Genomic DNA, 15363 nt, shown 5'->3' with positions numbered 1-15363 from the left:
CATAAGTATGAAGTATTGTATATGTGGTTACGCAAAACATGAGTACTCGAGAACTCGGCACTAAGCTGATTCCTGATTCTGAGTAAAGTAAAAAAAAAAACAAAGAAGTAACAATTCACTTTAAATAACCTCTGCACGGGTGCATTTACTTTGGTATGTTTGACAACATGGCAAATTGTTCATCTGGCATCTCTGTATTCTGTCGAAATTGTAATGTATGCTATTTTGGAGCTCGAGCGTGTCTTGTCTTGTGGGCAGCAGAAGAATGAAATAGAAAGAGCGAGCAATATAATGGTGTAGCTCCATTCATTTTCTATATGTCATTTTTCGCTATGGCAACGTGACCGTCCGCCAATCAAAACAAATCTCCCTTATGATAGCTGATATCCTTCAATTCCAATTCAAACTTATCTGTTGACTGTTAAATAAACTTCAAACGAAAGGCGAAAGAGGTTTGCATCCGTTAACTTAAATCTTATTAGAAAAATACTGGTCTCCAGTTGGAGTCGCAAAAAATACGTGTAATAGATTTCGAAAGTGTGTACGTTTAATTTGTGGTGTATCTTTTGAAGAATTTTCGTTTATTTGGTCATTTGGTGTTTACTGGGTCATGGAGAACGAAAATATTGCTTCGGAATCAGTGGACTGTTCCATATCCATGGCGGAAACGTAAGTTATGTTTAACAAAATCAGTTATAGGTGCTTTTATAATATACAAGCTATTATACTAAATAGTAGCCTGGTTAGAAATGCCATTTGTATAGGAGTCTTTTAAGGTTTTATATTTCATATCTAGCCAGGCAAGAATTAAATAAAGTGACCCTACACATGCAAATTATAGGCAGCTGACATTCTCTGCTTTATTACTAATTTAGTAATAAAACATTCACAGTACCCACGTTTATTAAGTGAGCAAGAATATATGAATATACCTATGGTGGTTTTTCCAATTGTTACTTTAAGCAAACATGAAAAACACCTTATACTCGTAATAAGCTTCTATTCAGCAGAATAATCCTAGGGCTGACTGTTTAAATATAACATAATATGAATAGTGAACCTTTCATTGTACATTCTTCAAAGGTGGTCAAAGCAATTTTAGGCTATTTCAGCTTTCTCACTATATTTAATTTTGTTATAACCTAAAGAAACCCATTGGGGCACTATTTTAAGCTATAGCTTTATATTTACCAAAAGTAATAGTGCATCTTATCCGTATGGTGAATGTCTAGTACTGTAACACCTTTTAATGCTAATTTTAGGTTTTGTCTGCTGTTCTATGTAGGTAATAAATGTTTTTTCGGAATCATTTATTAATGAGTACCATTAATGCATGATTTTTTCAATTGTTTTACTTTAATGCACGATTTTAGGTAAGGCAACCAAATAGGTCTCATAGTATAGTTCCATTCTACTTTATTTGTATTAAACAGAGAGAAATAGAGGCATGTTATTCAGTTGACATCCACCATTAACGACAGAACCAACTGTCACTGTCATTGTCAAGGGTGCCTATGATTTCGGTTTGCCGTATTGTCTATACAACTGACAATTAGTTTTTTTCAAACTTTCTAGAATAATAAACATTTATTATTAACTACAGTCGACGGAAAAATTTTGTAACCAACTCTTATATTAATGAGCGATTAATAATCTCAATTTAATTGCATTGCATTAACAGAACTCACAAATCGTTCATTAATGAGTCCCATTAATGCATGATTTTATCATCCAATTACTCTCAGTATAGTTCTATCCTTCTTTATTTCTATTAAACAGAGAGAATTAGACCTACATTATTTAGTTGCCATCCGCCATTACCGAAAGAACTAACTCCCTGTCATTGTCAAGGGTGCCTATGACTTCGGTTTGCTGAGTCGCCTATTGGCGTTTCAAGTTAAGATCGCAACGCCAGTGGAACTAAAATCGGGCAACCCATTCCTAACCTAACATTATAAATAATATGACACTGTTACTTCATATTTATGAAACCAGTGCTAAATTTCTAACCAAAATCAACGTAAACAAACGGAGAAATTGCAGCTGGAATGCCCGAAACTATTTTCGAAATTGATCACCAGGGGGAGTAGGTATCTCTTTATTTTGAAACGCCAATACAACTGACAATTAGTTTTTTTTTCAAACTTTTTAGGATAATAAACGTTTATTATAAACTGCAGTCGACGGAAAAATGTTGTAACCAACTCTGCTTATATTAATTGGCGATTAATAATCTCAATTTTTTAATTGCTTTCATTAATAAACTCCTTAAATTAGGTTTCAATGCTCATTTTAGTGTATTTAAAAAAAAAGTTGTAAATTATTATATTTCTTAAAATTAAAAAATCAGTCTAATTGGCTTCAAGTGCATATAATCTTAAATTTACCTAAAAAGGGTTAAAAATCTTGTTATGTCAACTATTTAATACACAAAATAATTAACTGATCTGAAATATTTGAGATTCGTGTCTTTTACTATACTTATATGTAGAAAAAAATAATGAATGAAACTGCTGACGCAAACACGTGTAAACTCATAAAACAGGCCAAAATCGATAAGGGTGATCTTTTTCCTTAATCACCCCTGGGGGTCTCATCTTCCGTTTCACTCTTTCGTTCGGGTGTAAGGCAGAGACGAGAGACGGTTGATGTAGTCGTAGCCCGAATTGGTCCACCAGCTTAGAGGCTGTTTATTTGGAGATTGCCAGGCCAGTCGAAGCGAGGAAGTGGTTAATGTTCGTTCGTCGTGAAGCGTTAATAGCGCACACTCGTTTATATTATTGTTACTTGATGATTTTAACAGTGTAGAATTAGTCGTGGTTCGTTTATTGTTGACGGCGCGGTTTTTCAAAAGTGAATAGCAAAACCTTTAAATTTTATAAAAAAAATAACTCAAATAAGGGTACAATGAACGTGACACTGTACCAGCTACCTAAGGGTGATTACGGTTGTGTTTATTTGTTTTTTGATAAAGGCCGATGATTCGTTTGAAATCCCCCAGATAGGACACCAGCAGCGTGCCTTTAATTTTGCTTTTTCATTAATTAATTTTTAGTGTATGTGTTGTGTGGGTATTTAAAAACAATGTCTTTTCTGGATTTTGCTAGTGGGATTTTTGGCTCACCACCCAGGGAGAAAACAACGAACAATTTGGCTAAAAGTTTTTCCAGTCCATTTTGGTGAGTGTATTACTTAGGAAGTGCAATCATTTAAAACAATCAGATAACTTGATTGGTTTGTAATGTCTATGTGAGTCACAATAGCTTAATGTTAAAGGTCGAAAGGGCGTTTTTTAAGGTATTTTATGCATGCATATACAAGAGCTTTTTAAGCCACAATGATAACAGGAAGTGGGTAGAAAATTTCAATTAAACACTGTGTTAAACACACATGTTAATGGGATTTTCCAAAAATATCATTGTGGTTTTTGATGATAAACGAATTAGATTATTTCGTTTTAGGTCTGGAGGGTTGCACTAAATTTGGGACATCCTGTATAAAATCTCTGTGATAAAAGAATGGAGCAGTCAAGAGTGTATTCTCAATACCCTTGAAAATTCTTGAAAATAGCTCTGTGATAAGCAATTTAAAATGATGTTGGCACACAGAAGTCTCCACTGGGAGTTGTGTGTGATTTTAAAAGTTGATAATCAATCAAACAATGCATCTGGTATTTGGACAATCAAATCCAACAAATGAACAATTTGTGGTATCTTGTATATCCTACTATTTTTCATGTCAGAGACAACACTTCTTGTACATGGTTCGTTTCAAAAATTTGCTGGAGATGTTTGGATAACGACGTTAAGTTCCATGACCTCAATTTATTCTCACTTCGTTTGCCAAGTCCAGAGCAGATCGTGAAACCTTTATTACCTTGGTGTTTAATTTTGTTTCAAATTGCTTGGGTCCAACAGTCATAGTTACTACCTGAACAATGGCTTTTTCAATTAAAGGCAACACTAAGCAGCTTACTAGGTAGCTTAAGTTTAATGTGCACTTTAGTTGGCCTTTTGGGGATCTATTTATAGCTGAGACAGGTTGTACACACACGTACTCACTGTTTATATTGTTTATATCGTTCGCTTTATAATCAACCAGTGTTGATTGTCAGTAACAAATTGATGCCTTAAAAAGTCTGGGCGTTGAAGTACTTCTCGAAGTAATCCAGACACTGGAGGGAGGTTTGTCAGGTTTTACCTGAGTTCAGTGTGATGCCAATTCAAAGAGACTAGCAAAAGCAGGAAGACGACAGTCCGAAATTAACTCGTGGGCGGGGGCATGTGATGTCTTTCGCTCCCGTTTCAGCTTTCTGTTTTCGCTCTTCCAGTTGACACTTTTACGTTATAATTGAAAAGAACGAGCTCTAGCTTTATTGGATGCGGTTAGAAATAGATCTTTTACTCGGTTTTCCGGTTCAATTCAATTTTCAGAAAGGAACCGGGAACTAGTCCGCATGTGGAAAAAAAGTCATACTTAAATCAAATATAGATAAAGCGAGTTTAATGTCCTCATTCAGTGGAACAATTACGTTGTTATCGGGCTTATTATGTGTTGTATGGGATTGGTTTATGCTAGAGAGTGCAACTATTTTGTCCTGAATAAAATACTAAAAATTGCAAAGCACTTTTTCTTACTTGTTTTGTTATTAAACAAAATTTTTAGTGACAAATTACTTGCCTGAAATGGCCTGACCTTGTAATCTCTTCACTTGGAGGTCATATAAATATTGCACCAGTTTACACTTAGTCAGATAACAATAATTAAATCCATAGATTTTTTTTGTAAAACGATCATGATCATGATATGTTTTTAAGAATGTGAGTACTATTTGAAACACAACTTAACATAATGTTATCATAGTCTCAGCATAGTGGGTAAGCTTTCAGGTTGCTGCTTTTATTTGACCAATCACAAACTACCAGTAACAATCCCTAGCCATGTCCTTATGATGTACAGCATTTAAACTGTTTCAGTTTTATTTTTATTTCGGGTCGTTTCCCCCTTGTGTTTTGAGAAAAAAATGCTACATCCGGTATTTAAGAAGTCTTTAATACCCTTTTAGATATTGATATTGAGACATAACATTTGTACAAATCAACCATGACCAAAAAAGTTGGTGGCGTCCTTTTATCACCATTTTCAAGGTTTTGCATTAATATTGTCTTGTTATAATCGAGAGTAATTCCAGCGTAGGTCTTAGTTAAACGAGGCGATATGATGAAAGCATGTTGTTTTCTATTTAAATGTAAATTTTTTCAGTTATTTAATGAAAAATAATGACAAAGTAAGTAAAAGTGTTGGCAAGTCAACTTTTGTCTAAAAATGTTGATGTAAATTAGGTCATTACAAAATGTTATGTTGAACTTTATGATTGTAAAACAGCTAATAACTAATTTGTTTTTATTACAGTACAAGTCCAAGCCAGCTACAAGAGGTGACACTAGATCAAGATGGAACTTTTGCCAGTAAGTCAAGTCACCTAACTTTGCAAGTGAATACTGCTTTCTAGTTTCCTTATCAAAATTACTATTTATTCAGGATTAATAAACATCAAACTATAGTGGTATTTAATTTAAACGCGGTTTCTCAATTGCCCTGAATTTCTCCAATTCGCTGGTAAATATCAAAATACCTAATCGCAGACCGTTCAGATGCAAACCACCCACGTCCATTCTATTTTCAATTTCTGGAATAACAAACCTCTATGTCCAGACTTTTTAGATCAAAAATCCACGAAGTCCTGCAAATTGACCTGTCAAACGATTCTCTAATCAGAGAGTTAACAAATTGTTAACTATAGTAACCTGTAAACTACTAGACAATTTGATTTTACACACAGTGTAAAACACAGTGACAGTTTTACATACAGTGTGTCCTTGAATAATAAACGGTAATTTGAAACAACTCTTTTTATGCGATCTCGTTGAGTTTCGGTCTGGCTAGTCATGGAAAATTGCCAAACTATACCATATTATTTATCTCGCATACTTCAATCATAGCCTTCTCCTTTGCCAAACGGAATTAAATTATACGACGCACTTATTAACATGTAGCAATTTGCTACTCCTCCAAATTGGACATGGAAATGGCGCTAAAACTTTCACAAATTCCAGCGAAAGTTTACGTTTAGGGAATGTCGCTTTGGATGACTGAATTTACGCAATACACACTTCCTTAATAAAAATAAATTTTCCTGGAATCGCGTTCCTGCGTCAATGGGCGAGCAGAATGACAACACGATACCAATTTATACTTGCTCAACCAATTTATCAACTTTGTTTGGACTTGACGACTGTTTATAAAAATAAATCCTACACAGTGGGGCAGTGTAAACAACACAGGTTGTTTGAATGTCTGGTCTTTTTCTCTGTGCACAGTACAAGAAAGTAGGGAAATTAATCTGGAAGAAGTGACTACGTGTTTTATACACTGTGTGTAAAAAGTCCGGAGTTCTAAATTATTTTGAAAAATATACAACTTATGGAAAAATATCATATAAAAATTGAAACATTTTTTATTATGTGACAGTCAGGAATATACAGGGTGAGCTACAAGATGGCAATGAATATGAATATTGAATATGTTAACGGCAATAATAAGAGTATTAATATAAGATGTTTTTCCATAAGTTGTATATTTTTGGAAATACCTTTATTGTTTTACCTTAGCAATTAAACAGAACCATTGATTTAACACATCTGTCACAGTCGGGTAATTTGGCATTTAATTGTTGAAAACAGTTTTTTTGCGTTCAAATTTAAACCCCACATCGAAATTACTCGTGAATCTCGCGAGTGAGGCATGTCCATTTAAACTTTGCCCCATTTAAGAAGAATCCCATATGTACTGTAATTTTGCGCGGTGCTGGTAGATTTGCAGTAAGTGTTCTTCTGTAAGGCATTTTCGTTGCGGAAAATTTGAGAGCCGTTTTAGTGTAAATGGAACGACAACGTCTGGCCTTAAATCGGTCCCTTAAATATGGCAAGCGAATACCTAATGGCGGTTTTAAAAAACAACGTTGGAGAATCCAGTCTGCCCTCCATTAAGGAGGCAGACGGTCCCTCTTCTCCTCCCTCGTTCTGTCCCAGTTCAAAAAACAGCTCCGTTGGGGATTTTGACGATATGGATTTTCGTAAGGGTGTTTATAAAGCAGTATTCACTTTAACTTTTTTACGTTACATGCATATGTGGTTTTGTTGTTAATGTAGACTCGATGGGATTGCACTCTCCTGACGGACCGATGCGGGGCAGAACCGTTAAGGAATTTGAGGAGCAGCTTTCCAAACTGAAAAAGGAGAATTTTAATCTCAAGCTTAGGATTTACTTTTTGGAGGAGAAAATGGGGACCAATTTCAGCTTAGATAAGGACAATATCGTTAAGAAAAATATAGAATTACAGGTAAGCTTCTAACGTCACCTCTGTAACGTTAGTAAATGCTATTTTTGTAGGTAGAAATCGCGAATCTGCAGAAAGAGGTGAAGGAACGTCACGAGTTGCTCTGTCAAGCCGTCAAAGCTATGGAAATCGAGCAGGACGAGCATCATAAATACACTCAAAACAGGGAGGAGCAAATTGCTCAACTGCAACAAGAGATGGAAGATTTGAGGCAGCAATTACAGGTGTGTTAATCATCCACTTAAGATCTCATTTATTTGGATTTAACATTGATCAAAAGTTTCGAGTTAAATTAGGGCTACTTTGTTAACTATAGGATATGGCATTTACGTCTGCAAAGTCGGACGGATCGAGTCGACATTCAGAAATAGAGCATCGTTACGAATTTGTCGCTGAGCCAGCACCGCATAGGAGATATATGGACGAAAGCGAATTATCATTTAAAGTACACAACAGTTTATTTAGACAGCTTTTTGCTCGGCTTTTTGTTTATGTTTATGCGCTTTATATGACCTCTTTATGTCGTTCAAATGAAGCTACACGTGCTTGAATATGTTCCGAACCCTGGACCTCCAAGACATGTATGCATGGTGGAAAATATAGAACAAACCCGAAATTGAATATAAGAGAATCGTTCCTTGAGCACTAATTCGATTTTTCAAAAGTCCTTTTACTTATCAGTTTTCTTGGTTTGCAGACCATATCATATCATATTCTAAAAAATACGCCTGGTGGGAATACCTTACGTATAATATCACTATATTTTACTGTTGTGAAAATACGTACGCCTTGCCTGTCGCATGACTTAGTGGTCTATGCTTATAAATCACAGTAAAGCCCTTCTTGAATTGAAACTTGCAATGCAACAATTTCTACGTTTTATTTTTTTGTTTAGGAACGGCGCGATCAACAACTAGCGCATTTCGTCTACGACAAAACTGATAGCCTCAGGCAGCAAATCGATGCGTTGCAGAAAGAATGCGAAACCAAAAATCGAACCGTAGAATCTTTAAACACCGAATTGGCCTCTGCCAAAGAACGTCTAGTAGATTTTGCGCAGCAGGTGAAGGAGTACGAGGAGAACTTAGCCGCGCAGCATATGAAGAACGGTAACCTGCTGGCCAAGATGCAGGAAGACCAGAAAACCATAGACAAGCTCAAGGCTCAGTTGGCTGCCATCAACCAGAAATACTCTGTAATTTTTCTTTTATTTTAGTTTATGCGGTCAACAGAGGAGATTTGGTTGCAGATGGCCAAGTACGAGTTCGAGCACGAAATTGAGGAATCGAAGGAAGAAAAGAAGTCATTGGAACGGGACAATATGATGCTGCAAATGCGCGTTTCTGTGTTGGACAATGACAGTCGCAAACAGAAAGACGCGATAAGAGAGCTGCAGAACAAATTGGAGGCGGCCTTAAATGAGGCGAAGAAGAATCAGAACATAGCGGTGGCGACGAGTCGGGCACCTCAACGCAGCCCGTCTAATACTGACGCTCGTTTTATTTCAGCTTCGGACGCAGCAACAGCTGATGGAGCTACGCAAGAGAGCCCACTACATGTACAGATAAAAGAACCGGGGAAGGGCAGATCGCCCTCCAAATCTAAGGTATTTCCATCACGATTTTTTACGCATAATTTGCTAAACTGTTTGTTTAGGGACCACCAACACCGGACTCTAAAAACCTACAAAACTTTGAACGGCTACTAATGGAGGGAGGCGACAACGAAACCGTCCGCGCTGAATTTGTAGCACTGAAAAATGACTTTGTCTTGCAAAAACAGAAAATCCTCAAGCTGAAAAGCGACCAACTCAAAGCGTGCGAGATCATCAAGAGCATGATCGACAGGAAGAACAAGACTAGCGAGGAAATTGCTCAACTGAAAATGGCCAACGATGCGCTGGAAAAGAAGTTACAGTTACAGGAGACAGCTGTCTCGACTCCCCCTAGCGAGGTAGATTGTCTTTATAATACTAAATCAATGTTTTATGGAAAGTTCCATTTTCCGCTTTAGTTTGCTTATTTTTTATCCCATTTTTGCATGCTGTTTGCGTAATTAACGTTGCAAAGCTTAATTTAATCGATTGCATTTTCTTGTCAAAACCCAGCTTACCAGCACTGGGACTCAGTGTGATATAAGTAGAGTAGAATTCTATTAATCGACTATATTCTAGGTGTCGGAAATTCTATGCACAAAGCGCTAGAAAGCCACATCCCGTGAATTTAACACCTCTTAAAGGTCTCCAAGTCTCGCCATATTTTGTGCATAGAATGTCCGACACCTAGAATATAGTCGACAAATAGAATTCTACTCTACTTATATCACACGGAGTCCCAGTACAGCTTACTTAGTCTTGTTCAGGGTGATCTCACCGTTAGGTCACAAAAATGCTTTTAGCTAATCGGAAAAAATGACTAAAATAATTTATGGAGATAAACTTATAATTATTTAGTAATAATTTTTTTAAGTAAATCTGTCTATCTAAACCGTAAGCAGTAGTACTTCATCATCCAAATTATATAAATAAAAGAGAAAAACATATTATCATGCAGGGTCTATTCAAGTAAAAAACCAGGAAATGGCACTAGAGAAAACCATCCACTAGCAGATACGTTTTTGTCATCAGATGTGCTTTACATTTTTGACCTACAACAATTTAATAATTCAATTTTAAATAACCCATAAAATAAAACACTGAAAGGTTTTTTTGTGAGATCCCACTGAATAGTATATTAAATTTCAATAGAGTTTTTCCCACTTTTTTTTATAAATTAACTTACCTTTGAGTGTTACTCCTGCATTTTATTGCAGGCTGTTAACACCGATTCGACCATAAGGACGTTTCTTTCCATTTTTCCTTTTAATACATTCTGTTTTTGTGGCTTAAAATCTTAGTTTAACTTGTGGCTGATCTGCGATATTTAAACTTCACATACAGGTAGGAAGGATTATTTAATAAAAGTTTTATTTATAATAATTAAAAACATTTATTTCTTTTCTACTTACGGTTATAAATATCGAATGTTCTATACACACAAGTGTGGTATTTCACGGAGATGTGTTGGAAGTTATTTTTACGACATTCAGCCGAATTCAAAGATTCTTTCCTCGCACTCCCGGCTATATTTAGTTGGCCAGACGTGTGGGCCCATTGGAAATGCACTGTTTCGAGCTCATTTTCCCGTTGTCAATATCATTGCAAGCGTCGTTTTCCACGCCGTGTTATTGTTTTCGTTTTTACTGCTGTCAGTGTGAATATGAGTGCCGTTTGACGTTTTATAAATATTTTCTGCATTACACAAATTTTTAGGAGGTATCGTGTTCAGTGCTGAACTCAAATTGTTTTTATAACTGCTGCATGAATTTTGTAATCTTAATGCATGTAGTCAACATATTTGAGCACAAAAATTACTTCCTGTCCAACTAACTTTCCAAAACAAAATCAGTAACTCCTGTTAATAATGCCCTTGCTTTCACTAGAATATCATATATCGGTTACAGCCATTATTGTTTTCTTTTTTCTATACAGCATCAATACTTAGTAGTAAATAATAGTTGCTTTTATAGTGCCTATGCATGTTACCAAAACTAAAAAACTTTGTTTGTAAATAAACTAACCAAGAGATTTTAAGCTTTGTGGTTTTATTAATAATTGTACACTTTCTTTTTATGGAGGAAAGGAGTTTTGAACGCATTCCTCGAAAACTGACTTACTTATAAACATAGTAATTTTGGTTTTCTTGAAGATAATTCAAGACTCCTCTCGTGTACGTCATTCCTGTCCTTTCCGTCGCCCCATCTCCTTTCTACTCGTTAACCCTTTGTGTGTTGTCCTGTTGTCAGACACTCGACATGGCCGAGACGAAAACGTTAAGCGATGACGCAGACCTGGAGATCGTAGAAGGATACAAACGACTCACCAACCAGTTGGAGGTGAAAATCGAGGTAAAACTTTGTTGCAAATACCTACGTAAACAGTTACGTCACACTTAACTAAATAGGTTCTGGTGGCCACACTGAAGGAAAAAGACAGCCAAATGGAATACTTGAGAAGCCAATATGATGAGATCCTCAATATCCTCGAGAAGAAAGAGAATAAGATTGTGGACTTGGAATTTGAACTGCTTTCAGTGGATCACAACAAGCACGACAGGTCTTTGGATGAAAAAGGCGACACGGGAACAGAAAAACGGAGCAGTTTTTACAAACAAGAGCTGCAAGACAAAAACCGAGAGATAGAGAAACTGAACGGGGAACTGAAAAAGTGCACGTGCTATTTGCAAGAGATCGTTAACACCGAACTGTGGGACAAGAACAGACAAATTGAGAAGTTGCAGTCAAAGCAGGACAACACGTCAGAGATTATGCGATTGAAAAAGGAACTCGCAGGCAAAGATTCGCAGTTGAAGTTGCTCAAGGAGAAAATATGCGAGTTGGGACTAGACATTCAATTGCCTGATGAAGAATCGTTCGAATGCAAAAGTTTGTGCTCTCCTAAGAGGAACATTGAACACATCAAAGCCCTACAGGTAAACGATTTTACTTTTATGCTAAAATTAGAATAAGGTTTTTAAAACTGACAAAAATCAGGATCAACTGAGAGCGGCCAAAGAAGAACGGAATTACTTCCAAAAGCGCGCTGCCGAATTGGAAACTGCGGAAATTACATTGGAAAAACTGCGAACCGAGAATGAGAACGTTAAATCCGAATTAGACAAAAGTGAAAAGTTACGTCAGGAAGTGGGTGACATTTGCACGATTTTAGGCAACCGACTTGAGGAACTGGCCATATTTTTGGACTCATTATTGAAACAAAAATCAGTGCTTGGTTTTCTTGGATCTGCCAAAAACAAACGACTCCGAGAGATTATCAATAGTAGCATTGATATGTCAAGGTAAGTAATATTTTACATTAAATAGAACACGAATACATTCTATACTTTCAAGGTCGTTTACTATGAGCTGGATGATAAACCCGGACCAGAGTCTGGCGCAATTAACCAACATCACCACTTTACTCAACGGTTCCGTCTTCCAAGAACTGAACGCCACTGATGACGTGGAATGGGAAGCCGAGACGCACTTCAGCATCCAACCAGACAACATTTGTTTAACGTACGACTCGCATTTGAGCAAAAAAGCCGACGGTGATCGTCCCGGTTAGTACATTAGACATTTAACCTTAAATCAAAAATAACTTTGTGCATTTCAGACCAGGAACAAGTGATTGCCGTGCTACGAGAACAAGTCTTTAAATTAAAGGAGGAGCTGCAGGTGCGTGACAATGAACTGAACCGGTTAAATCAGGTAGGATCGGACGATCAATGCAAGGAAAGTGGCGTTGAGCGGTTACGGGATGGCGCAGACGAACTCCAAAACAAGTCGGGACTATTGACAACCCCGAAAAGTTCAACTGCCACTGTCAAAGCTCACTTGAATGAGACACACAGTGAGAGTGAGGCTTGGAGTGAACCCGATAGGGCAGTCTCAAGGTAAGTCGTGTTACAAACTAACTGATTATACAGGGTGTCCAACAGTGGTACCTTAGACAATCATTCAGAAAATTTCCTTGTTTAGATCGATAGAGCGTTACTCATTAACTAAACACGCCAAATGATCGTACTACCACTGTTGGATACCCTGTATCTTACTCTTACGAAAATGTGTTGCCTTTCAGAGCCAGGATGGGTTTGAATCGTTCTATGCCAGCAATAGGCGTAGCCGCTTCAAGGCCTGATTATTGCGAATCCACCGAAGAAGAGGACATTCACCACAGTTTAACACCATCAAAACGTCGCAGTGCCTTATTGGAATTGAGCCAAGGTTATTTTCAATTACCCCTACATTTATACTAAATTTTAATATTGTACGTTGCAGAAGTGTACCGGCTGCAGAAAGAATTGGAAGATAAAACCGAGGAATTGATAGCCAATGGCGTGGTGCACCGACAACAATTGCAAGCCCTAGATAGAGAACTGCTGCAGGAAAAGGAGAAGGTGTTGCAAGCCGAACTGGACAAGAACGACGCATTGAAGAAAAGTGAAGATATCCAAAAGGTTGTTATCTTTATTTTAGTAGTACTGACTTGTGACTGTATCTCTTTTAGGCTATTGATGAGTTAACTGCTGAAAAAGAATTATATGAAGAAAGCATGAAAAGCAAGGATAAAGAAATGCAAAACAAGGTTAACCAAATTGAAAAAGAGAAACAGCTGTTGCAGTTGGAATTAACTGAGGCACAAAATGAGCTTCAAGCCAAAGAAAACGGTTTGCAGATCTTGGAACAACACTGGCAACAAAAAGAAATTGAGCTAAGGAAGGAGTACGAGGAAAGCTTGATTGAAAAGCTGTTGAAGGCTGAAGAAGCTTTTCTCAAACAGCTGAAATCAGTTCAAGATAAATGTCAAGCTGAAGTGTCATTAGCACAAAACAATTTAAGACTCATCCAAGAAGAATACTCTAGAGATTACGTCAAAAAAGACGAAGTGCAGAAAAAACTGTTGGAAGCAGAGAATATTGCTAAAGAATTGACAGACCTCAAATCCGTAGTGAGCTCCTATGAGCAAACATTAACCTCGTTCAAAGACAAAGAACGAATGATCGCAGAGTATGAAAAGTCCGTGGTCCGTTTACAGTTAACAAATGCGCAACTCGAGCAAGACAAACTGAATTTAGAGAATGAAGTGACCAAAATGACAGAGCAAGTGGCAACGTTGCAAAAGCAAAAGAGCGGTTTAGAGTTGAAAATCAGCGAACTGGAGAGCACCAACGCTGACTTGCACAATAAACTTATTAAGACCCAAACGACCCGATTTAGCTTGGGTCTAAATGCGACGTTGCCACCAAACGTTGGTATAAGCAAGTTCTATAGACGGTAACAACAATGTTAGCAGAAAATTTGAAGTTTAGTTTATCAAATCGATTTTTTTTTTTAGACAATACTCTGAGCAGAATATCAGTTCGGAAGAGGCCGGTGACGAGTTGCGCAGTTTCAGTTTGAATCGGTCGCATCAGAGATTGCCGATAGCCGCCGAGGCTGAAAGGGCTGAAGCTAATTCATCACCCGATTTGGGTATTGAGAGTGACCAAGGAAGGTATGATAGATTATTATTCATTGTCTACACAAACTTGATTAAAAAACGTTTTTTATTAACAGATTTTCCAGCTTGGAAACTAATGGCAACAACGTTCACAGACCACTACTGCCAACTATTGAACTGACAGAATCTCTAAGCAATTTATTTGATGGTCAACAGGACGATTTCAATGTTGCCAACGGTAAACTACTGATAAAATTATAATACTGCATTCTTATGTAATTTATTTAGCCAATCCACACTGTTGCCAAAAGTTCGAGGAAATCGCGCAGGAAAATAACGAACTGAAACGAAAACTGTTGCGCATGAAACGAGCCTTGGAGGAAACGGCCGCCCAACTCAGTCTCGCTAACCAAAGAAAAAAACAAGTGGAGAAAACCATTTGCAAACAAATTCACAAGACCAGTCAGGTGTTGCGTAAAGCGAAAGCAAATTTGGATTCCGGTTCTGAAAGTGACGTTTTCCATACGTGAGAACAAACTAAGATATAATTTTACAAACCCGTCCGTTGTTTTGTTTCGTTATTTTTTTTTTAATTTGTACACTGTGCAGCTAGTTTACCTAGCCATTCAATATATTTCCCTTGATTTATTTAAATTTTAAGTTCAAATGTGCGTCAAACGTCAATCTGTACAAATATACTTACTTTTTTCCCTTCACTAACTGACTGACGTGTATGAATCTTATGTGCCAAATAATGTACGAACAATTTATTTCCTAGGTTGAAATTTTTCGAATGTTGTATGTATGTCTATTTTTTAGGACCGTATTTTGTGATAATATGTAAATATTGATCTACCACCTTTTTGGCAAGTTGTACGTATTCGTTTTGAAAAAAAACCGATTAATAAATAATTTTTGATAGTCA

The 15363-nt window shown here is 36.9% G+C and overlaps 1 protein-coding gene across 6 annotated transcripts; it reads left to right on the top strand.

The window, feature by feature from the left end:
- Nucleotides 1-400: 400 nt before the first annotated feature.
- LOC145734055 (centrosomin-like) lies at nt 401-15363 on the top strand. 6 transcript variants are annotated; one of them, XM_081987129.1, is made up of 20 exons: nt 6704-6881; nt 6937-7141; nt 7212-7402; nt 7453-7623; nt 7716-7844; nt 8295-8594; nt 8649-8856; nt 8908-9005; nt 9056-9352; nt 11243-11344; nt 11401-11928; nt 11990-12294; nt 12347-12558; nt 12612-12891; nt 13077-13222; nt 13277-13455; nt 13506-14272; nt 14334-14492; nt 14555-14676; nt 14727-15363. In XM_081987129.1, exons 2-20 carry the CDS (start codon nt 6982-6984, stop codon nt 14966-14968), a joined length of 4596 nt encoding a protein of 1531 aa, XP_081843255.1. In that variant the 5' UTR covers nt 6704-6881; nt 6937-6981; the 3' UTR covers nt 14969-15363. The 6 variants fall into 6 exon arrangements, with proteins under 6 accessions (XP_081843254.1, XP_081843253.1, XP_081843255.1 ...); XM_081987128.1 differs by lacking the exons at nt 6704-6881; nt 6937-7141 and adding exons at nt 401-669; nt 5413-5468 and having other exon boundaries at nt 8649-9005; XM_081987127.1 differs by lacking the exons at nt 6704-6881; nt 6937-7141 and adding exons at nt 2704-3179; nt 5413-5468 and having other exon boundaries at nt 8649-9005.

This window comes from Ips typographus, linkage group LG9 (genome assembly GCF_016097725.1).
Source record: "Ips typographus isolate SLU linkage group LG9, UJ_Ityp_2.0, whole genome shotgun sequence".
Taxonomy (NCBI): domain Eukaryota; kingdom Metazoa; phylum Arthropoda; class Insecta; order Coleoptera; family Curculionidae; genus Ips; species Ips typographus.
Note: the sequence above shows the minus strand (reverse complement) of the source record. Positions and strands in the feature narration are given on the sequence as shown.

Bases quoted from the DNA above. Each gene is read 5' to 3' on its own strand.
- LOC145734055 (XM_081987125.1), top strand. From the start codon at position 6,982: ATGGCAAGCGAATACCTAATGGCGGTTTTAAAAAACAACGTTGGAGAA. The intron at 7,403-7,452 runs GTAAGCTTCTAA...CTATTTTTGTAG, and splicing joins AGAAAAATATAGAATTACAG to GTAGAAATCGCGAATCTGCA. The intron at 11,929-11,989 runs GTAAACGATTTT...GACAAAAATCAG, and splicing joins AACACATCAAAGCCCTACAG to GATCAACTGAGAGCGGCCAA.